Source organism: Dermacentor andersoni, chromosome 6 (genome assembly GCF_023375885.2).
Source record: "Dermacentor andersoni chromosome 6, qqDerAnde1_hic_scaffold, whole genome shotgun sequence".
Lineage (NCBI taxonomy): Eukaryota > Metazoa > Arthropoda > Arachnida > Ixodida > Ixodidae > Dermacentor > Dermacentor andersoni.
Genome location: NC_092819.1, coordinates 33,974,087 through 33,998,823, shown reverse-complemented (window position 1 = coordinate 33,998,823; position 24,737 = coordinate 33,974,087). Strand labels below are relative to the sequence as shown.

At 46.0% G+C, this 24,737-nt stretch overlaps 3 protein-coding genes across 15 annotated transcripts in view; 2 read left to right on the top strand and 1 right to left on the bottom strand.

Moving 5' to 3' along the window:
- Positions 1–5,522: 5,522 nt before the first annotated feature.
- Rexo5 (RNA exonuclease 5) lies at positions 5,523–10,883 on the bottom strand. Its single transcript, XM_050170542.3, has 2 exons — positions 9,403–10,883; positions 5,523–6,838 (listed from the first exon to the last, which is right to left on the bottom strand). Exons 1-2 carry the CDS (start codon positions 10,569–10,571, stop codon positions 5,626–5,628), a joined length of 2,382 nt encoding a protein of 793 aa, XP_050026499.2. The 5' UTR covers positions 10,572–10,883; the 3' UTR covers positions 5,523–5,625.
- A 445-nt stretch (positions 10,884–11,328) lies between these two features.
- Positions 11,329–14,086, top strand: LOC126521826 (tetratricopeptide repeat protein 27). Its single transcript, XM_050170540.3, has one exon. It carries the CDS (start codon positions 11,404–11,406, stop codon positions 13,915–13,917), a length of 2,514 nt encoding a protein of 837 aa, XP_050026497.2. The 5' UTR covers positions 11,329–11,403; the 3' UTR covers positions 13,918–14,086.
- A 3,329-nt stretch (positions 14,087–17,415) lies between these two features.
- Positions 17,416–24,737, top strand: part of PMCA (plasma membrane calcium-transporting ATPase 3) — a 359,249-nt gene continuing 351,927 nt past the window's right edge. For 6 of the 13 annotated variants that reach the window (XM_055066123.2, XM_050170536.3, XM_055066122.2 and 3 more), the window contains exon 1: positions 17,420–17,562. The gene's annotated coding sequence lies outside the window, so the exon portion shown is untranslated. Of the gene's footprint in view, positions 17,563–24,737 lie in introns of all 13 variants that reach the window. The other 7 variants (XM_050170533.3, XM_050170531.3, XM_050170532.3 and 4 more) reach the window with 4 other exon arrangements.

The following is a 24,737-nucleotide window of genomic DNA, read 5'->3' as shown; positions in this document are numbered from 1 at the left end:
GTAGTAATGCTCTTACCTCCTTCAATGAGCACTAAACTCTACTACATGCATCTGGAACAGGTGCCGTTCCTTTCGTTTTTTTTTTATTACTGTCGTCGTTGTGCACCATAAATGATCATACTTAAATCCTTTGTTTCTAATTTACAAGCTTCTCGGTTGAATTGACATGCAATTGTTAATGGTATTACTGTATCATATGATGTAAACAGACCTTTTGTTGCCAAACAGACTCTACATAACTTTTTATTTCAGAGTACTTTTTTTGTTTTGAAATTTCGAATATTCAAAGGTCGTTTCTTCCATATATTTGTATTAAAAATTTCGCTGTTCGAACACCCCTGCTATTACTTGGGCAAGATATGCCTCTGCTGACCTGTAGCACAGAGTGACTTCAAAGTAATGAAATGTTACAGAGCCTAGCCTACATTATGGTTTGAAATTTTAGTTACATTAACATGTATTATCTCCCTGCCTTTCCTTTTCATCTCTCTCTCTCTCTCTCTCTTTAGCAACACGAGTGACACACCATGTATGATTTTGTGCAGAGCACATTTGCAAGAAATGTTCAGAATCTTGGGTTGGGAAGAATTAGGTGGTAGAAATCAACTAAATATTCATCTGTGGTTTACAGATGACACTGTCTTGGTCATTAAGTAGGAAGACAGCCTGCATCTGAATAGGCAAATATAACATAGGCTTGAATGATGGAAATGACTTGCAACAAATTATTGAGGTCCTTAACAAACTATAAGCGTGGGTTTGAAGATTAGTGTACAGAAAGCTAAAGTTGTGCCTGGCAAGGGAACAAGAAGTTGTGATGGATAATCTCTAGAATCTGTACATGAGCCCATATATCTAGGCCAGTTAGTCACACGAAACACGAATTCTGAGAAGGAAATCTACAGGGGAATAAAGATGGGTTGGAGGCATAACCAGGACAGGTCCAGCAGCCAACTGCTATTTTAGTACAATCATTGCATTCTACTGGTACTAACATAAGTGGCAGAAATGTGGAGGTTAACAAAGATGCTTGAGAAGAAGCGAAGACTGCGTAAAAAGTGATGGAATGAAAAATTATAGATGCAGTTTTAAGAGACAGGAAGACAGTGGTTTAGATTAGAGAAAAAATGGGACTAGCTGAGATTATAGTTCAGATTAAGAGGAAGAAATGGAGTTCAGCACGCCTTGCAACATGCTGAACAGATAACTGTTGTGTAATGAAGCAGACGTGCCCCTGTGTATGTGCCGACCGAAGAGAAAGACGAAGGACTGCGCCATGATCGCGAGTGAGCCTCGTGCTACGGAAAGCCCTTGCAGTGCCTTCCTATACCTAGAGTTCGAGCAACGCTGTCAACGACAATAAACCTTGTCGCATCATTTCAGCAATCTCCACCAAATGTGACAAAGTTTGTTGTCGTTGACAACATTGCTGGAAGGCTAGGTATAGGCAGGCACTGCAAGGGCTGTCTGTAGCACGGGGCTCACTTGCGATCCTTCGTCTTCCTCTTCAGTTGGCACATACACAGGGGCGTGTCTGCTTCACTACAATTGGTCTAAAGGAGCTCCAGAATGGGTGTCAAGGAAAGGGAAGCCTAGTCGAGGACGTAGAAGAATTAGATGGTGCAATGAAATGAGGAAATTTTCAGGCATCAGGTGGACTCAGCCAACACAAGTCAGAAGTTGGAGGTGGCTGGGATAGGCCTACGTTCTGCAGTGGACATAAAGTGGGCTGCTGATGATGATGGCATAGCCTTGATGCAAAGGCAGTACCATAAGTCTAGTTGGCGAGCTGAACTTGAGGAAATGAATGAGGCAAAACAGATGCGATGGGATGGGTGCCATATGTATTTAAATGTCGGTGTGTGTCTTCATTGTCCATGTCTGTTTTGAACTGTTGATTTTCTGAGGCTTGCTGGTAATCTGAAGAAAACTAAATGATAGTCAGCAATCAGGCAAAGAGCAGAGATAGCAGTTGGCAGATATAAATTGGAAGCACCAAGCGAGCGAAATTATCTTGGACAAATAGTTGTGGTAGGCCTGCAGACACTACAGATCCTTTGATATGCTTTTTATGAGCTTTGAACAATGCGAAAGCCAGGAAAATGTAGGAACAGGAAACTTCCACAATGAAGGAAGAGTTCTTTGAAAAATTTAAATACGTTTTATCAAAGTTGGCCTTTAAGTCTGAGGACCTTGAAGCGATGTTGCTTGAGATATAAATCCTTATTGCGACAGACGGTCACATGCTTATCATTTTTCCTTGCATTGGGTGCTCACAGTGCCAGTTAGTCACAGGTTAAGAATGCAGCACTAAGTGTGCACCATTGGTTCCCTGGGCTTGGGGATCGACAAAAATCGACCAGAGAACATGCCCCAAGTGCTCAGCTCCTGTGGCAATGCCAGAAGTTCGACACTTGCTTTGGCTGTGCCCTGGAATTTGGGCAATCAGACTTTAGAGCTTAAGAAAGGCTGGCCTGATGCAAGGTGTACAATTCAGTTACAGTTGCTGCACAATTAAGTTACATAAGATTTTATTTGATTTTCTTCAATTCTGCCTGGCAACAAATCGTCCCAAAAATAAAAATCAATACTTTGGATTCTCCCTTTCCTTTGTCCTTGGCATATATGTTGAGCCTTTTTCAAGCCTGCATTTTGCCTTGCTTGGGTGCTGTAGTGTGTTAGAGCTTCTTACGCTTCTAGGGGAGCTTCTTGTTCTACGCACTGTGAGTGATGCCATGTCTTTACACGGAGAAGTCAGCCAGGCCATCTGGCATTTGTGCATTCTTCTTGGCTGTTGTATGCCTCAGCACAATTAAAAGAGTACTGACATGACATTTCCGACTTCCAGTAATAAATGGAGGCCCAAACTCTCTAAGCCTGTTTAAAATAATGTCAAGTGTCTGCCCTGAACAATTTACAATACCACTTATTTCTAGGAACCAGTTTCGGTACCAAGGAGGTAGGCAGATCAAGACATCATGATACACTGGCTTGCTTCATTCTGCAGTCACTGCGGCTGTCATTCTTGAGCACAGCTGGAATAAATGGATTCAGTGCTCTTGTCAGCTTTTTGATAAGCAACATCATAATTCCTAGCCTTACTGCTAGATGATTGCAGAAAGTCTTGCTCTAGGTTATGACGTGGCAATGTGAATGGTGCCAAGTCCAACATTTAGAGACTCTTCCTCTAGGTTCCGGTACCATATCTAAGAGAACTATTTACTGAAATGTGTAGGGATGAAATGCAGCTGCGTAACTTATTTTTGGCAAAAGCTTTTCTTGCACTTTTAATGGCACACTAAAAAAATTTAGCTGTTAAATAAATTTAACTTGTACAATACCAAAAGAGCCACCCTCACCAAAAGAAAAGGCTTGATAAGTCAGAAAAGACAAAAGATAAAATACAGCTCTGGCAACGACACCTTGAATACATGAGCTCGCCATATTGTCATGGATTTGGATGGCATCTGCTCGGCTTCATTAATCTTTTATTGGTAAAGAAGGGCTATACTGCATCCTAAAAGAGCCAACTACTGAACTTCGCAAGTTTCAACAGCCTTTACTGAGACACAATAGCAAAAATATGAAAAACAAAAGCAAAAAGAGACAATAGAACTTTTGAAATCGATGCCCATTGTGCTCCAGTCAAAAAGAAAAAATGGCTCAAACCAGTTGGAAATTTCCAATTGGAACCAATTGGATATTTCAAAAAAACTTTACATGCCAGTTTTACATGCCAAAACCACTTTCTGATTGTGTGGCATGCCGAAGTGGAGGCCTCCGGAAATTTCGACCACCTGGGGTTCTTTAACGTGCACCTAAATCTATGTACATGGGTATTTTCACATTTCGCCCCCATCGAAATGTGGCCGGGATTTGATCCCGCAATCTCGTGCTCAGCAGCCCAATGCCATAGCCACTGAGCAACCACGGCAGGTTAATTGGATATTTCCAATTGTATTTTGGGACACTCAGTGGAAAAATCCAACATGTCCAATTGGTTTTTTGAACAAAACTAAACCCACTTGGTCTATGAATTAGACTTGGGACCAACATGAAAACCGAAGGAAAAAAAAAAAAAGCCTAGATGGGCCCTAACCTTGATGTGACACAGATATACCTGAAACTCCCTTTCGAGAAGCATGCTCATACATGAACACACTACGGCAATTCTCTTCATTGACATACCCAACACTCACCACTTCGATATGAGATGCATGTAAGGTGCTGTATATGTGAGCAAAATTTGGTTGACCAAGTGGTGCCAGTGGTTCATGAGAAATTGGTAAAATTTCAAGATGAGTATTTCACTTGACAGAAAGCTGAATGCTTGTCACCATTGATCACACCAAAATACAAGGATATTTTACTTTAAAACTAACATTATAATTGCGCTATTGTTGTTATCAACTACTCCGAGGTTTTGCAAGATTACTCATCGACTTCCAATTGGGTCCATTTGTGACCAATTGGCATAGCAAGCTCCAGTGATGTCCAACTGGAAACAACTGGACTTCTCATGATGCCCAATTGGAACTTGGGCCTCCAATGGTGTCCCATTGGAACCAGTTGGTTCCCATTGAAAAATCCAACTGAACTCAATGTTTTTTTTACTGGGCTGGCGTACCAGTGCTGAGGTTTCTATGCAGTCATTCTTAAAATTTAACTTTAAGTATTTTCTTTTTTAATACTTATGCTATTACCACAAAATTAATTAAGCTAGAGTATTAAAACATATTTTATCAGTATCAACTTATTTACGGCTTTTCTTTAATGTCTATTGACACATACACACATTTGGGCATCTTACAGTGAAGCTGTCTATGGCTAGGATCTGGGAGAAAAAAAAAGTCCGAGGTGTTGGCAAAAAGGAATCATCATGTGGGCTGATCCTTGCGATAGTGAAGAAAGGGTGCAAGCTCTGTGGCACATACCCCTGTGTGCTCTGGGACCAGTAACGTGCCCTTGAAATACCCTTGTCACAGCTGGGATACAAAGAGGTCCCAGGCACAAGGGTAAGAACAGATGTTTTTGAAAAAATGTTTTGTACAACATTTTTAAAAAGGACTGTTAAAAAATTATCTGCGCCAACCGCGCAAACGCACTGGTGCCACTGCTCGAGTCTTCGTTGTCTTCTTCTACAGCTGGCTCCGACCACGTTGTTAAAAAACTATCATCATCAGCAATGGCTGGAGCGTTGTCGTTTTCCACAGCTGGCTCCGTTGCCACTCGTTATCCCAGTATGGAATTTCACTTCTCATCTGTCGTAATGGGGAGGCTGTGTTTACGGCGGTATGAGCGATTGCTTAAGGGGGTATGAGCCATCCATTGTCTTACGTGACGAACACATTTAATAACAGAGGTGATATGCAAATGTGTGTGCCAATCTATATTATCACGATGACCACAGATTACGACAATAAATATGTTCATACCTTTGTTCAATATTCTGGGTCACCTCTATGTTTTGCGTTAAACAGCTTCGCTGGTCACCCACCTTCACAGAGTGGAATGACACTGAATTTTTTTTACCATTTTGAACACATTTAATATCCTCAGAATCAATACCAGCAATTGAAGCAAAATTGCTTAACATCACCTACACATCATTCCTTAGGAGGTCCATCAATCCTCGACACTACAGTCTTCTTTCAGAGGTCTCTTTTCAGCTTCCTTGACCTTCACAAAACACAGTCCGTGTTGAGTCACTTGAGTGTCCACGTCCACTGAGCCTTCTAAGAACACAACAAACAGACATGCCTTCCTGCAATTGCGATAGATCTTTCTTAAAAGTTTGTCCACTTCTGCTGCCTTTTCCTTGGTAACTTGTCCATTGCTGTCCTGTGCTTGAAGCCCAGCCATGACGATCTGGTTTGTTTCCATAAGAGACCTCACGCTTCGTGCGACTTCTTTGTTGCTGTCCACTTGAGTGTGTGGAGTGGTTTTGAGCACAAACTTGGGGTAGTTGCCAAGGACTTCCTTCTTGCCAACAAGATGCACTAACCTCCTGTTCTCTCTTTTATTAAGGTAGTAGAACAGGTTGCTTACAGCACCCCGGAAATCGGTTTGTAGCTGTTTCCGACATTTAGCCCACACCGTTAATTCTTTTTGCTTGCTCGGCGATTCTTGCGGCTTGGTGGGTGTTTTGGCTACTGTGGTGGACTCCAACTCTTCCTCATCGTAGACATAAACTCCGATAGGCTCATATTCTTCCCTTTTCTTGCCGGCACTTCCAAATCCCATTTCATCCTCATCATAGACAAAGACATTGAACTGTGTCTTACGATTGTATATTTCTAATGCCCTGTCCATGATTTTCTTTTGCATTTCTTTAAGAACGGCATCCCCATAAAAGAGGCCCTGTTTGAGCCTATGCTTGACAAGGCGAAGACTTGCGATGGCGTCCTCTGCAGAACAGTGGCCGTCGGTGCCTGTTTGAATTTCCTCGCCAAGAAAAGTGCTTGTCAGTGTCTTGAGCTTCGTCTTGATTCGCCGGTTTCCCGTCATATTGTAGATGACACTGGAGTCAATCACATATGGATGTATCAAATGTAGTGCGTGCAAGTCACAGTTCAGCGACTGTCCCACGAGGATGGCATCGCTGGGCAGAAGGTCGGATATTGCTTTCTGGACATCTTCAATGCGTGTCCAAACTGGATCGAGCATTTCTTTCGTTATGCCACTGAACTGTGTGAGGTAGTTAATTATGCGGTTGCGAGGTTTGACCAGTTCGTCAAGCAGCACGTTTTCCTCTTCGTCCACCATGGTCACACGGGTGAGCTCGTTGACCCTGGCTGTTGTCAAGCACATCTCACAATCTAATCCAAACAAGCGGGAGCTGCAAAGAGAAAGGTGGGAAATGGCAGATGTAGATCATAGACATGATAGGCATGATAGAGCAGCGAGTTTAGTGGGTTATCATGTGATAAAGGCGAACTTTGGTGCGTGTGAACCTTTTCAACAGCTCAGGGGCCCCAGAAATCTATTTTGAGTGTGTGTATGTGTGCGCAGCAACCAGGGTTCATTTTGCCATGCATACTTTAATTTGTTATTGCAAAACCCAGGCTTACATAGTTATAGTGGGGCCAACCTTCAAGGCTGGAGAGAGGGGGCACTCGCCCCTACTGCACCCCCCCCCCCCCTCATCTCCAGTTTCAGAGACCCTACTGTAAAACATTCCTTTTCTTTTCCAAAGTCCTTTATCCTCGTCACGCTTGTAACCACACCTCTTGAAGTTATTGCCACAGAGATATACTGTTCAATGCAATTACACATGCAATTATATTGTATGTACACATCAATATACTCTTTATATGTTTATACTATCGTATGTCAGCAATGTGCCTGATTCACATGTTAAAGTAAGCAAATGAAATTTTTTTTAATGGCCGCCATTGTTTCTGCGAAACCGTTCCCGAAAATAATTCCTTGGTACAGCCCTGCTCACAATCCACACACTACCAAAATTCTGCGCACATTCATTGAAAGGTTTATGCTGATTTGTCACCGGGCCAGCCAAAGGAAGTAAAGAACAAATACAGAACTCAGCCTTTTCGGTCATAGTTGCCAGTCAATCTGCCAAGGACTTACTACCAGCATACTTTGTGGAAGCGGTGGCACAATGAAATTTAGATCACCCATTTGTAGCTATATCATAAGAAGCCAAAAAACACTGACACCAAGGACAACAAAGGGGAAATTACTTGCACTTAATAAATAAATAAAGAAATGATAAATTAATGGAAATGAAAGTTCCCCACCTGCGGCAAGTTGTTTTTCCATCCACTTTCATTTCCATTAATTTATCGCTTCTTTATTTCATTTATTAAGCACAAGTAATTTCCCCTATGTTGTCCTTGGTGTCAGTGTTTGTTGGCTTCTTATGATATTACTAATAAAAATCGGGCCCCTCGATTAATTCCCTTTCTTCTCGTTTATTACATAATGAGGGTCTCGAATCCGGCAACATTGACGCCTTCAGGTAGCATGTGTGGGTTTATTGACCGGTTGGTTGCCTTCACCCAAAAAGATCATGTTCTCGTGATGCCTGTGGCAGAAACGATGTGCCACATCTGCCGCCAAGGTCTCTGAGTGGTAGCGCTGGCTAACACTCCCAGGGTTCTACTACGAAACATAATTACCCAAAAAAGTCGATTGGGAAACGGCACCGCGGTAGCTCAATTGGTAGGGCATCGCACGCGAAATACGAAGGTTGTGGGATCGTTCCCAACCTGCAGCAAGTTGTTCTTTCATCCACATTCATTTCCATTAGTTCATCGTTTCTCTATTTCATTTATTCAGCACAAGTAATTTCCCCTATGTTGTCCTTGGTGTCAGTGTTCGTTGGCTCCTTAAGATATGACTAATACAAACTGGGCCCGTCAGTTAACCCCCTTTCGTCTCGTCCATTTGTAGCTAGCAACATGGGGAAATGCTTTTGGTATAAAGGTTTAGGAGCTTAACATCACTGCTCACTTTCATGAAACTATGGCTGGCTTTTGTTTTCATGAGGCCGAAAATGTGGTATTGTTAGTTTTCCCAATTTGTTCTAATTTCTAATTATGTTCAGCCTCCTGTCTGTGCCATCCTTTAAACATCTATGTCACAGCCAATTTAGTATTGCCTGGTTTATTGTACTTTCATTTAAAATAATCTCCACAGTCTTCTTGCTGCGGTGTTTTAGTTTGACAAACATGACTACACATTTTTTGCATGCAGGGAACATGGTACCTTTCAATAATGTAAGACAAGATTGCATTCTGGTCATGCTCTCTTGCAGACCTTAGGTGCATCATTATTGATGCCGTTAGGTGAAAAGGGCTACACTTCCCAAAAGGCAGAGGTTTGCAATTCTGCTTATTTGATCAGAACCATCTGCAGTACACATGCAAGTCCTTATTGATGGGGAGCTCAGCACTTCCCAAGGCAAGCATGCACAGAGCATCCCCTATTGCATAGTTGCTGCCATACATACACGTCACATAGTCTATCACGGGTTATTTCCTTTATCACTTCTACATAAAGAACAGCATAGTCAATAATACTTTAAATTCTTTTTCTTTTAATGTCTTAAACTGTATGAATATCAGTTACCTTACACTGCTGGCTGGCAACAGCTGAGAAGGGAACACTTTTGTAGTTTAGTAAGAATGCCTTCATTCGATGGGTGCTTGAAATTACAAAGGTGTAAGCAAAAGTACCTATAACTACACAAAAATTCTGGTGCTAGACACACACACGTAAAGAAAAACATCTGAGCCCTACACATGCGCGAGAACCTAATAGAGCAACAACAATACAGCGGCAATGCACAAGCTTCCAGTTCCACACTGGCATTCTGCATGGCTGCAGCAGCAGTGCACAGCTTAACAGAACTGCAGCCCATTACCTCGCCATACTTACTTATGATTTACTGGTGTGTAGCTTGACTTTGTGTAGACGTAGTCTCGTGTGTTGTTTGCTCTGATCAGTGGGTAGCCTTCAGTCAGCATCTGAACTGGGCTCAACAGAAAAAATGTACGGGGCACCTCAAAAGTGGCAATGTCTTCATCTTCAGTAGGTACTTCTTTTGCCGGAAGCTTTTCTGGCAACTTACTGTCAAGCGGCTGAGTCTTTTTACTTTTGGCATTCTCGTTGGTACTTTTGTTCTGCATTGCCACCGTCTGGTTCAGTACTGGCGGATCAGCAGCCGTCACATCGCTTGTCTTTGGAGCGCGTGGTTTGTCGGACGGCTCCGGTTCTTCGTTTTTCCCACTGGTTTCTTTATCGTCAGGCTTCTCGATGGGCACAAACGCGCCGTAGCACCTGTAGACCGCACCAGCAGACTCGGCGGCCTCCAGTGAGCCAAAGAAGCACCGCAGTTTCATGCCGCTGGTGAGACTGATTGGCACTTGCGTAAGTTCAGATTCGGTTGTGGCGCCGTAACGCGCAGAGGGAACGACACGGACTCCGCCGTCAGGGAATATGTTCCTGAGCTTCGGGAACTGTTCGGCACTCGCACTAAGGTCCTTCGCCGAGAGTCCGCTCACAGTGATTACGACAATGTGGCTCGTTTTTTCGTTTCGTAGGTACCGGCACCAACGCGTCAAGATTGGGGTCTTCTGGCCCATTAAGGCTACAAGGAGCAGGGCCTGGATATCTTGAAGGTAAAGAACGGCCTTGTCCTCCACGACGTCCTCGGAGTCGTCGTTGTCGGCACTGGCATCGGTTTCTGGCCACGCCCAGGCAGCTTCGGTGCCATCATCGGTCAGAAAAAACTTGGGCATTTCTTTCCACGCACTAGGAAAGGGACGCTTCCGGGCTCGAAGCTGCACCAATTCCTCGCTGATTGTCTTGGCCGCGTCTGAAAGGTCCGTTGTCTTCCTCTCTGAAACAGACGTTTTTTCGTGCGCCCAAGTTTTGTCCGAATTTTTACGCTTCTTCGTTGCAGTGGCCGATTCTGGGCTGACCGATGACTTGTCCTCGCACAACTGCAAAAAGGCTTCAATCTTCCTCTTCTTGGATTCCATGCGCTTCATCTTCTTACAACTCAAACCGATTCGCTTCTCGGCTTTTCCGTTGACAGTTGCCATCACGCTAGCGCGTCAGATTTACGCAGCACCACAGCAGGCGGCCAGGAACACGTGGAGTGACGCTTACCAATCGGGCAAGGCGACTGATCAAACGCGCTCACGATTCGCAAGTCCATTCCATCTTGCCGTGGAAGTTGTGCACTCGCGAATATGCGCGAGAGTACAGTCTGCCGGAACACACAGAAGTGTTATTCTGGCGCAACTTACGCTTCAGCATTTGTTTACATGCATAGACATACATGATAATTCACTGCGGCAGTTCTCAACGCACATGTGCTTGCACCCATGCGGCCACTGCAATGTTTTTTTTTTCTTCACTGCACGACTGCAACATTGTGCGCAGACGCCGCTCAAAAAGCCCCAAGTACAGTGAGATGAACAATACAAACAATAAAATTTGATTTTGCTGCAAAGATTGAGCAAGAAAGAAGCAGTAATATTCGCAATTTATTTAATTTTGTTAAGAAAGAACACAGAAAAATGTAACTTCTAAAAGTGGCGTTGATAAGAGCTTTTGGTGGATGCTGTAAACAAAAGCACGGCCTCCGGGATTATTATTTTCTTACCGTGAGTTGTTGCTGGGAATGCAATCAGGATCTCACGTATTTACATTATAAAAATATGCGTGATTTATTATAATTTTATAAATAGGAGAGCTGTGTTTTAACTTATTGTGATAAACGAACGCAGCCAGCTTTAGCCAATCTTTCGGCCGACTTCCCGTCACACGCGTCATGCGAGTCCATGTGCTCAAGCGCATGACGTTGCCTGCACATTTCAAAATCTTTAACGTACGTTGTGTTATTGATACTTTGATGGTGTTTACTACGTCATGAGTAAGTGTGCTGATATGGAAATTCTCGAAGAGATCGAGCGGACTGTCGTTCTTGGACGAGAATTTTGCAACGTGCTTGAAGGCGCATGTGGTGTTTCTGATCAAGATGAGTTCGATTTCTTGCGATTCCTCGTAGACTGCATTGTCCGAGGCGACTATGTGAGTGTGTTCACAGACGATCGGACGAAGATATTACTGCGCGTATCATCTTACTCTAGTTGTTTACGTGAAATAATTGAGAAATGCAAGAACTACGTGGACGGCGGTCGCTGCACTCGGCAATTGTCTGTGCTCCTTGTCGGCGTGGCTGCTTTGAAGCTGTTTGTCCAGTGCAACTGGACGGGACCAGCTGTAGAAGTTGTTAATGACATTTTCCCCAACTCGGAATCCGACGAGTGCCAACGCGCGTGTCTGAAAGTTCTCGAAGTATGCGGAGAGCCGCCATACCACTTGATAGAACAAGTCCCTTTCCTCATCATCGCCGAGGCCTTGCTTGTGCGCTGTAATGAAATGCTTCACAGCTGTTGGTCTGCTGACTGGTGGGCTTGGAGGTGCGCGTACATACATCAGTTAGTTATGCTTGATCGATCGCAAGAACTGTACAGCGAGATTTGCGACCGAATCGCCAAGGTTGAAAAGAATCTACCTGCCCTCGATGAAGGTGACGAGCAGAGAAAGCTAAGAATGATGTTTTTCACCGAAGCAGCGCTGTCCTACGTGCATTACTTCGAAGTGAAAAATAGCCGTTCGTACTTGGATGCGGCGAAAAGTGTTTCAAATATCGAGTTTCAGCTGACCGGAGCGCTTGGCAAAAGGACTTACCATCAGGAAAATGAGCTCCCGCAATTGCTACTCGAAGTGCGGCACAAAGAAAACGGCGACGTCGGCACGGCGTCGTCGGAACGGGCGAATCATTTGCCGAAAAATGCACCGCTTAAAGACGACACCGTCATGAATGAGATAAAGTTTAGTGCCAGTACAGCTGCAGATGTTAGCCTAACGCAAGAGGAGGGCTGTTTGCTTCTAGCCGTCTGCATCCTGAGTAAGAGCATCAGTGCACCAGATGCTCTCAGAGATGAAGAAGTCATGGCATACATTGAGCAAGTTCTTTCAGTGCCTTGCTCTTGGTCGGTCCAGTTTAGTGCACTCTTTCAGCGATGCAGACTGGAAAGGAAAAATAGCCGTCGAGTCGAGCGATCTATGACTCAACTGCAGTGCCTTGTCGATGCTGTTAAATCCCCTGAACCTAGTGCTGGTGCCAGGCAAGAGCACTTCTTCTCTTTAGCTATGCCATCCATCTGGGAAGTTGAAAAGGAGCTGGGCAACCTCTTCTTTGCACTGGGTGCCACAAAGAGCGCACTCGATGTGTTCATTAAATATGAGCTTTGGGAGGATGTTATAAACTGTTACACCAAGATAGGGCGCCGTGACAGAGCAGAAAATGTTGTCAGGAAGCTGCTCGAAGAAGAAGAAACTGCACACCTGTACTGTTTGCTGGGCGACGCAACGCAGGACCCTGAGCACTACACGAAGGCCTGGGAGATATCAGGCCACACCAGTGCAAGAGCTCAGCGCTCGCTTGGCTTGTTCTATTATAACAAGAAGGAGTTTCAAGAGGCCATTCCATATCTTGAAAAGTCGTCGGAACTTAACGGAATACAGATGAACGTTTGGTTTGCCCTCGGTTACTCCGCCATGCAGGTTGAGAACTATGCTCTGTCTGTGAAGGCATATAAGCGTGTTGTGAATTTGGACCCTGAAAGCTTTGAAGCATGGAACAACATGGCCAGTGCATACATCCACATGGGAGACAAGCAGAAAGCCTGGAAAGTTCTACAGGAGGCACTTAAGTGCAGTTACGACAATTGGAGAGTGTGGGAAAACTACCTGCTAGTGTGCATGGATGTTGGAGCTTTCGAGGAGTGCATCACTTCTTGGCACAGACTGATTGACATTAAGGGAAAGCACTCTGATGGCAAAGTGGCAAGACTCTTGGTTAAGGTTGTAGCTGAAGGAATTCCTGACATCTATGGCAAGCCGGGAACTCACCTGAAGTCCAAGCTGCTTGAGCTGTTTGGCAGAGTGACGTCTGGTGTCACTAACGATGCTGACATTTGGTACTCATACGGGTCTCTCTATCAGCTTTCAAGTGAAGATTCAAGTACAACTGTGGAAGACACAGAACGAATGCTACAATTCTTTCAGAAATCGTTTCGCTGTCATAATCAAAAGTCAAATTGGGAGAAAGAAGTGGCAGCTTGCAGAGAGCATCTAATACGTTCGAAGGACCTTTTGGACATTTACATTTCTGCAACAAAACATTTAAGTGACAAAGTTCGCATGCACCAGCTCTTATCATCTGCTAGAATCACAGTGAAAGGTACGCTGTCAGTTGTTGAGAACTACAAGGTAAACTATACGTCTGAAATTCTTGATGAACTGACACCTGCAATTAATAGTGTTGCGGTGAAACTAGAAGAAATTGCTTCACTTATCAATTCCCTTGGTTAAGCCATCACAGGACCCATCTTGTTGCTGGTTGTAAATTTGTGTTGTTCTGTTTCGTACAACATATTTGGAATTTATTACATTAACATGCATTCTTGTATTTTCTCTGGCAGTTTTTACCATTGTGAAAATGCACATATTGAACAATACAATATCCGATTTCTTATTATTATCTGATGTTTTACTCACCTCGTGCCATGTGTTTGACATTGATATCACTGTTTTCTGGGTATTGTTCTTTATTATAACATGTCAAGCTGGGAAACATTTTAGTAATGATACATTTGATCAACATCGTGTGTGCATGCTTAAGCTACAGGCTTCATGAAGCAAAACATTGTATCACTGGTGCTCTAAACAAGAGAGACATATTGTGTCTATAACCTAAGAATTCAGCGAGGAAGGCGGAGGGAGGGCCCTACACAAAGATAATTTGTGTAGCTGTATTGTTTTCGCTAATTTCCGTGACGTCATGGCGTCGACCAACTTCATTTCGGCATCTCTCGGCAACGATGTTTCGTAACCTGGAAGCTCAAAGGGCGGACAAAGTGCTGTTTTGTGGACGGAGACTATTTAATACCCGTGTCACACGGGCGTTTGGAAGGCCTTCCAACCGATAGTCAGTTGACTCAAAGGTCAAGTTCGAGCTGCTACACGGGCGGTTTCGACGGCCGTCGAGTCAATGGGGCTCTTGCATTGCCCAGGGGGCGCTGCGAAAAAGGTGCTAAAAAGCGCCCTCTGTGCTAAAATGGGTCGTACCAAGCTCGGTCGTCTGCTTCGGAAAGCACGTTTACAATATGGACCCGCCACTTTCGGTTGTGTTGTTTCACGGCCTGCAGCGAATATCGGGCGCCGAAGATTTTTTCAGGGGTGGCACGCTGCGTAAAGGCAAGAAATTATGCAGTGCCGAATACGTGTACTGATGCAATGCATATGAGCTCGCACGTACGTGCGAATCGCGCTGCAGCGTGAGCTCGTGCGCTGCTCGCTTGATGTAGCTTTTAATGACAGCGCTCGAACATCGATGTGCTGCAATCAATACTGCCTTGCTGCGCTGCCTCAACGTGCTGGCTTGAGATCAAGGATGAGCGCATTTAACTCTCTTAACCTGTGCTGCTCGTAGTGGAGTAGTGAATTGTCATCGAATGAGCCCGACCATTTGTGCTAATTTGCACACACCTGGTCACTTCACCACTTCGCATCGGTCGAATTGTTAATTGTCGCTGTGGCCGAGTCTCGAATCGTGAATTACCAGCCATGCCTGCTGCTATGTCGGTCTGCTGTCGGGACTGTAGGTGCAAAAACCGAACTTCAGAATGCAGATAATCAAGCAAGCTTCAGGACAGGCGAAGCAGTCAGCATGGCGCGAAGTTTCGCTTACTCAGCGCGACGAACTGCAGCTATGCAGCGCGCCCGACGCTCCACTTCGTGAGGCCTTGAAGGAAAACGGCAGAATCTGATGTTGGGATTCAGGCCTTCTTGTTCATGGCAGCCCACGACGCAGAAGTAATGACGGTAACGCATTTTCGAGGCTGGGCTAGGTCTCTCCGAATCGGCGTCACCGATTCCTTCTGCTCCTAGCATTACGTCCCACGGCACACGGAGAGTCCGTTTTCGTTAAACTAAAGGCTGCGGCGAGCTCGCAGTGTGGTCGGCGTGGTCTGTGAGAAGTGACGAGCCTTTTCGCACTCGCAACAGGGCAGAAAAAAGTGCGAATCGACGCAGAACTCGGCCTAGAAACGTGCTTCGCCACAGCCAGGGTTCAATACGACCCAAGCTGGTACGACCCAGATGTCGTTTCCCGCGCCGCCACCAGGCGCCGCTACTATACCTCAAACTCCAGCGCAAGACGCCCATAGCCTATTGAGTCAACGGAGCACCTTACAACTCTATCGAAATCTCGATGGCCTTTGAGCAACGAAACCGGAAACAGCGCGAACATGCCCTCTCGTTCACAGTGTGCTCCAACTCACGGTTAGAAAGAACAAATCAAACCAAAATGCTCTAAAAATACTATATATGAGTGTTATCCATTATTCAATAAAGTATTTTTGCCACTTGATATGCGCGAACTACACACACTCTCGACAACAGCGACGCAAACGTAGCCGCAGTTTCGCTACTCAACAACTTAAAAACTAAACATATATGTAAGACAATGTATAAACAATTGTTTTAATGTATAAACAAACATAAAAGAAATTATAGTGCTTTTAAGTGGTTTTAACGTTGTTTAACTTTTTGTGACAAGAAAACGAAAATAAAGATACGCAACGCCACACAATTTGGCGAGAAACGCCGGAACCACTCAACGGCCTTTCAAAAGTGCCGTGTAGCAGCGCGACAACTCCTTTGAGTCGACTGAGTTCTGGCGTTTCGAAGGCCGTCGACCGGAAGGCCTTCCAAATGTGCCCGTGTGACACGGGTATTAGATTGTCCCCACCTGTATTTGGTGTGAGGCAAACCTAGTCAGCCAGCAGGTCTTTTTCTTTTATGCAGCGCATAAATATTGCCGTCAGGCCTGTCACAGGTCATGACGATCCTAGACTTTCGTTTATTGTAGTGTCACGGCCGCTCATTGGAACTTCCATTAATCGGCCGTGGTAGTGTATGCTTCAAAATGCATTACATAAAACAATTTTTAGTCTTAGTCCTGACAGTTCCTTAGCCGTGCTGCGACGCACGTCTGGTGATAGCAGGAGCCCCAACTATTTTGCCGCCTTCCTCAATCAAACCATAGGCTATGATCAAACGGCGGCGACATTAGAGAGTTTTAGCCCAGCGGGTTTACGGCCAGCGGAGCGGAGCGGGCGAGCGGAGACGCGACTGCGCATGCGCACCACGCTGAGGCGGCCAGCGGTTTTACGGAGCAGCGTTTACGCCCGCTGGAAAGCACTCCCCAGCGGAGGGTATACGCAGCGCGCGAGCGTGCGTAAACGCGCGCGGGCGTGTATGGGAAATGCAAGATGGCAGCCGCGAACATGAACGCCGGCCTGACGCCGGCAGTTCTGCATCGACGACGGCGACTGCGGCGCTGACCCGTACATTAGTACTCAGTACATTATTAACAAATATAGTACTGAGAACATGTAATATACCTTTATTCAACATTTCTTGCATAATAAAAGCAAGCGTAATTCAAAATCATTTCTCAGTAACTCCTATTCGGACCACTAGGTGGGGCAGCAGAGCGCCCCGCTCTTTACCCCGCTCGAGCGGGTGAGTGATCCGCCGGGCTAAAACTCTTTTCTCGCGGGCCGCTCCGCTGGCGCAACGGTGGTGACCGCGAGCGGAGCGAAACGTAAACCCGCTGAGCTAAAAGTCTCTATTGCAGTGGTCGGCACGGGAGTCCTCTTTTCGCAGAAAATGTTCGCCCCATGCGTCGTTCGTTCGAGCGCGCCGCGACAGGCGGCAGCACACGTACCGCGCGTCTGCTTGGCGCTCCGCCGTGACGCATGCGGCAACAAATGGCAGGAGGGGAACGGAGGGACCGCAAGGTCACATGACTAGTCGCAAGAGATCATTCAGCGGTGTGCAGAAGCTTTTTTGGGAGAGGGGCGACGTTTGTGTGCACTGGTTGAATCTATTTATAGTGTGATCAATACTGGAAAATTTGGGAATACATCGGGGCGACAAGCAAAAAACCGGGTAAGTGCCGACAATTTTCTCGCCTACTGGCCGGTCAAGAGTCCTCGGACGCGTTTCACGTCTAAACCGACGTCGTCCGCCGCGCTTCGCCATGGTTTCGCGTCGCGCCGCTCGCCTGCTCCGCCGGCAGGGCTCGACCGGCGAGGGGAGCGCGCTAGCTGTTGAATTTTTGCCTTGCTCGAGTGCGTCGGCATCCTTTTGCATTACCTACACACCCTGCCGCGTTATAGCGGTGGGATATGCTGATACCAGACTTCTAGTCCGACAACTCGCGCTTAGCTAAGCGAAGGTGGCCGGCCGTGTAATAAGCGTGCCTTTCGGTTCTTATGCGCGCGACCGGCTGGTTGCAGCATAACCTGATATCCAGAGCTCTGCTGCTACGATCGAGTTCTTCGTTGCATGTGAGTTGCTGTGCTGCCAGTCATTGCAGATTCCGCGATAATGTTATCGCTTAGCACCGGCAACACGCGCGCTATCCGCGGAGAATTACATTTCCGGCCCCGCTATAAATAAGGAGAGTGTGTTGCCCAGTGTGACTCTCGGTTTACTTGCAGCTACGATGTGATGACCCTGTTGTCTTAAATAGACCTGCCTGTGTCTCCTTGTAAAGAGTATTCGCTCTCTCACTCTCTCTCGTTCCTAAAGAGAAAAAAAGAAACGTACGAAAATATTCTGAATATGTCTGCTGGTTGCGCTCGGAATGAATGCGTCGCGTGAAATAGTCTTGCATACGATGTAGGTCTAGCAAAGCAAACGTCTACTTTCGCTCGTACAAACGCCCAAGCCGGCTTCGTGTTCCGCACGTGGCAAACGGCGTTCCAGCAGTCCAGGAAGGCACGCCTCCGGAGAGTGGGCTCCTGCCTAGGCGGCTATGGCGTCAGGCTGCGTTAGGTCAGGTTCGATCGCGGCGCGCGCTCTTCCACGACCGCGTTGCACTCTTGGGGGCAGGGCGCCCAGGCAGTTGTGTGTGCCCACTTTTGCGCGACATAACCGTTACAGAACTGTGAAAATTGTATTGTCTGCTCTGGTCGCACCGCTGTGTCAAAGGAAGCTGCTGAAACCAAAGGCTTTCTGAACGGGGTTTCTTGCCAGTTTCTTCGCGCCCGAGGCGGGTAGGTAACTGTACAGTCTAGCGCGATTTGAAGGTTATCGCGCGAGCGTCGACCGGCCTAGCGGCCCGTCTCGGAATAGTGAAAATCAAGATTTCGCATTCTTCTCTCTTTCGTTTGCTGCTCCATGCTAGAACAATCCCACGATGTTGTTCTCTCTAACACCACTTCTCTCTAACACCAAAGAATGCGTTGCGCGCAAGCTCTCCTCGAAAGAGGATTCTGCAGGCCGTGGCGCTGTTCTTGTTTGAGGTTTGAGGTTTGAAGTTTATTTCCTTTCTTCACTACAGAAAGAGGAAGCAAGAGCTAAAGGCCATTTGGCCTGACAGGGGCTCTTGCTCCTAAGTGCGTTCGGCTTACATGATGATTCCATGTACTAAAAAAGCAAATATAACAAGAAACAAGCAAGTATGATGTAGAAAATACAAATAAACAAGATAATGTGTACATTATACAATGACTATGTGAAAAAGACATTTATGCTTGAATTTTTGTTTGTGCAATCACATTACCGCGCAGATTAAGGAATACATATATAGTGCATAAAAAACAATTTAGTGCGAGAGCAATTTATGTGTAAATAATTTGATAGTGTATGAGTAGGTTTTTTATACATTGCTTAAAATTTGGCGCACAGAAATAAATTTTTTGCTCAACAATGTTTAGTAGCCTTGGTATTTGATAGTTTATATCCTGACGTCCGTAGTTAGTACGCGTGAATGGTATTTTGGTCGAGGCTCGCGCGATAACCTTCAAATAGCGCTAGACTGTACACTTTGCTCACGGATGGATAATTGAAGCGTTCACTGAGCTTGTTCAGTAATTGCACATGTGTTGCGGACATGAATGTATGCGAACATCATTGTCTTGCGCTGGTATGATCATATGGCATGATTCTATCCTTTTAACTATGTACGACCGAATCGACTGTGCATGACCTTGGGACAAGCGCGCGATGGTGCTGATTAAGTGCAGAACGGCGTTTCACATTGCGCTGCGGGCCAGGCCTTCCTCGCGCATGGTACCGCTCTCTACGCCTGCAAATGTGAAACTCTTTAATGGCCGAGTTAGCTGAGTTGTCAGTTGAGTGAATTCCAGCCTGACTGGCCTCCCGCCCAGGGAGGCGTGATATTCCTTTTAGTAACCGGTCAGCACGTTTGCATACGCCGTTGCGCCATATCGCTTCTCTATTCGCATACAAAGACCCACATTTTCATTCTCCTACGAAACAAACATATGTGTGCTCCGTCGTCGCGCGCTGGCGGCCCCGAAAAAAAAAAAAATAAAATGAAAAGGGTTGTCCTTATTGTTTCCTCCCTCGCTCATCTCGGCTCGGAAACGCGTGCGCGCGCGCGTTCGCAGTCGCAACGCGTCCTTCGCGTTCACGGCAGGAGCGGATAGACTACCGCCTACAAGGCACGAGAAGTAAGGCTCGAAGAAGCAACAGCAGCTACTTCTGGAAAACAAGAAGAAGCCGTCTGTTTCTTCTGTCTGCGCCAGCGCTATACGCGTCGGTGTTCGAGCGTACGAATCCGTTTCTTTATTTATTTATTTTTTTTATGTGTCTGTGCGGTACGGCATGTGGTGGCGGTTGCTGACGTTATTGCGAACGTTTACCGTAGTAACGTTGGTTACCACCGTGTGCTCCGATGACATTATGTGAATAAGTGCACAGAAGAACGACTCGTACGTTCGACAGACGGGTTAGGTTTGTCTATCTATTTGCAGTGTTCACATGGATGGGAGGCGACAGTTAGCACGCCTCTCGTAAGAAACGTCGTTACGACACCATCCATGCTTGCTTATTAAACTTTGGGTGATGTGTTGCACACTCTAGTATATTAAACCACTGTGAATAATGTCGTCTGTATACACCTACCTTTCCATCTTATCGCCGAGCGTTAGTGCTCCGAGCTGACGTCAGTGTACAATTCTGAAGTAATGCGATACTTGGCGCGAGAACTCGGCGTGTGTTTAGCTAGAGTATTCCAGCCAACTCTAGTTTAGCTTAGCCCCTTAGAGAAAGACATTCAACAAGAGCGGCCACTCCCATAATGGGGGCTACTCCCATAAAGCCCAGCGGCCGAATTGACTGTAGCGCACCAAGCGGCTGGTGCGAAAACCTGAACCACGCTTCCGATTTCGGTTTTGGGCGCGCGCGTTTTGAACAGAAGCTGGTACGCGTTACACGGGCTGCGCTTGCCGGTGCGGCATTCGCGCGCTTTCTTGGCGAGGAATCTTTTTTTATTTATTTAGTAAAATAAATATGATTTTGAATAATCTTTACAAGCCTCCATCGAATCTGTCCTCTCTGCAACGTGCAGTTTCATAAAGTAGACGCAAGACGCCTTGTGAAATGAGGAAATGTTTATTTTGCTCTATATAAATGCTCGTTCCAGGCTTTTGGTGCGTTCATACAATGTTGTGGCACCAGATATGCAGCAGTGTAGTTCCCGTCCGAAGCTTCAACGGACGGCACCAGCTGAAATAAAAAAGTAAATTACAAGCATGTGCCATTTTGGTATTTAGACCTTATGGGAAAACTGCGTGTAGAGGCGAAATTTCCGAAAGTGGTGAATGGACTACACTACGGACAAAGATCAATTCGCTTTCACAATTATGGCGTATAAAATGCCCGACTCATCCTAAACAATACCATATTAAAATATGACGAAAACATCCGATTTCCAAGCATTCCCCCATTCCCGGGCCTTATCTTCTGCGCTTTAAGAGCACGAATACACGGGTGACTGCACGTTTTCGACACAACTTGGCCTCAACCTACGCGATGGTACGCCACAAACACAAGAGGTAGCCACAACACAGGCCCCCTACCAGACCATATATCGCAGAATGCCTTCTACTCGCACTCGCAAATGCGTGGGTGCAAATCCTGTTTTCAGTCGTTCAGAAGACGGAATTTTCGAGTTAGACTTCCTAGTTTTTTAGCTCCTCGGCGTTATTTCTTGCGCGTTCTGGCGGCGCAAGTAACACACTCCCTTGTTATTACTCTTGGCAATCGCTCGTCGCATTTTCGACAAGCGTGAGTACCGAAAGAGGGTAATGCTGTTGGGGGACCATAAAAAGCGTCGCAAGCTTGCTCCCGTAAGATTCAGTCAACGCGAAACTAACCAACGTTAAACTGCGCCACAGTGGCCGACCTGTATTTGGCTACATGTCTGTCGCTAACTGCGTCACAACGCCCTGTGCGCTCAGCGTGCTAGAAAAATACCCCCAAAAGTACCGAAATATGTTATAATAATGTTGTCGCCCATAGAAAGCGTCACAAACATGTCCAAATAAGATTGAGTAGACACGAAACTGCGTCACAACGGCCGAGCTGCTTTTCGCTAACTGCGTCACAACGCCGGGTGCTGCCAACGTGTCCCAAAAAGTACCGAAATAAGTTAAAGTAACGTTGGTGCCCATATAAAGCGTCACAAACATGTTCCAGTAAGATTCAGCGAAACGCTAAACTAACTGCGCCACAACGGCCGAGCCGTTTTTCGCTAACTGCGTCACAACGACCGGTGCGACCGCGTGAGGCCTAAATTGCTTGAAATGCAGCGCAGACTGTCGAACGAAATTTCTCGCCTTGCCGTAGCCCACTAGCGCAGTGTTGCCGTGCTGAAGTGCAGAAGGAACGCAGAATACGCCAAGAGCCCAACAGACTGTAGCTGCATCAAAAAAGGATTAACGGGACGTCGAACAGGAGAACGCTCGCATGCGCAGCCGGCCTCGCTTCTGGCGTGTCATTGGCTTGTCGCTAGGTGACGCAAATACGTCGCAAAGTATAAGTTCATTTGTACGCAAAACTTTTTTAGTTTTAGCGGGAAAGGATAAAGAAAGAAAGAACATTGTCCGTCAACTTCCATTTCACATTCTTTCTTTCCAGTGCTCCCGTCAGCTGGCGACTGGTGTGAATATACTAGCGTGACGCAAGTGTCCACTCTTGCTGAATTTTTGTCTGTGTTAGCCCTGTGTATCGGTTCCTTAAAGATCGATACCGTTGCGTCCATTTGCTTGTTTTATTGTTATGTAGCGCGGTATCCTATAGCCGTGCTGAAGGGCCCCGACTGGCAGCTTGAACTGGTCGGTAAAAAATGAAAGAAAATTTACCAGAAGACTTGCGACAACGCACGACTCAGTGGAAAGGTTGCGCTCCTTTCGCCGTTTACACTGTAACTATAGGAAAGCCGCTACATTTTGCATTCCGCACGCTCAGATCTCTACTACGTGCGCGGATGTTTGCGAGGGCGCTTTTCCGCTGCGACCGTTCGTCGAAAGGTAGTCGCCACTACGAATGCAGCCATTGGCATTCACCGCTGTTGCAGTCTCGTCGATCACGTGCCGATTAAACCACTGGGCGAACCTTCGCACGGCTCACTCGCGGCGTTGTTCGCCTCGCTTCCTGAGCAAACCGCCTCATAAAGGACAGTAATTAAGGCAATACTATTTTGCGTAACCATGGGAAGTGCCGCCATGATAATGGCCGTTTTCTAACTGTAACAAACAATACGTGGTTCTATATAAACTGGCGATGTATTTGCATTGACATGATTGTAGAGACAGGATTGGTGCCCACGGCCATGTTAACTGGACATCACTGCGCACAAAGTCGCGAAATTGATCTCACAATAGCCCAAGATGGTGGCGTTCATGAACTGCAGTAAGGAGGACAGTCTAGAAAGCTGAACAACTAGACCTTACGAATTAAAAGGCTCCGCCGCCGCAGGCCGTTTCGCGCCAGTTGCATAGAAAAGGTAATTGACAGACTCTACAGTAGTTGATTTCTGCGGCAGGCGAGGTTAATAGACGCGGCCAAGTCTACACTGCAGCGATCATGAACAACGAATTACACTAGTGCGAACGTGTAGCCGTCTGCACTTTTTGCCTGTACTAATTCCTGCTTGTTTACAAACAGGCAAGCGCATGGGATGAGAAATAACGAACGCTGTGCACAGCACAGTAGTGCCTCTCATATATGCACAATATCCGAACACTATTACCGAACTTTCGGTAATCGACGCATAATTTAGCATCCGTAGGCATGACTGACATGTTGAAAGTCGTCTGGCCTGGGCAGTGGGCGTGTCTTTAATTGGTTTCTTTTCCCTATTCACGGCCAAAACTACGACTGCTGTTCTGGCCTTGTCTGTGTTCGCTCGTGATCGGCAAGACGGGTTTGGTGGAGCGGGAATGCCGAGGGGACCTCGGGAAGCGCCGTGTGTAGTAGCTATTTTCATGCGGTATATTCGTTTTGTCACAACACTCGCAGAGGGGCTTTTGATTTCATTAATCACTACTCGAAGTGAGAGAGTGAGATGTTAGTGTAATTTAGTAAAGCAGCACAGCGTCATATCTGTTTGGGAACGATGTTATAATAGGGGCGGGTCACTTCCTGGTGCTATGTCAAATCGTTCTTGAGGAATATAATATAGGTCCTGCGATGCTTCAAACAAACAAACAAACAAACAAACAAACAAACAAACAAACAAACAAACAAACAAACAAACCAACAAACAAACAAACAAACAAACAAACAAGCAAACAAACAAACAAACAAACAAAAAGTAATGTTGCACAGTACTTGTAGAAAGACCGCGTGCGACAGTGAAGCAGCAGCTTACATCCTAGCGTTTCCCCCCCTTTAACTGGGTGAAATGTAGGTCGAATTTCTGTAGCATTGCACTAATTGCTGAAACGGAGAGAGGTTTATATGTTACTTGAATAATTTGTCCTTCTATGGGGATTGATATGGTCAATATGTCTCGTTATGACGGCACATGCATCGTTTCCCCATAATCATTTTCCGTTAATAATGTCTGTCAAAGTACACAGCGGTGTATACTGATATAACGATCGTATATTCTATCTTTGTCAGTCACACTTCAAGAGGGTTGCATGCTTTGGTACTAAGACCATTACACCCTTTACGGGTGTAACGGTGGGAGCTACAGACCCATTTGAACTCTTGAGGGACTCTAGAGGATGTAAATCGGTTTACATTGTGGGAGTTATCACACTGTATGGAAGGTTCTGGTAGTCTTGTTTGCCCCTGCCCGA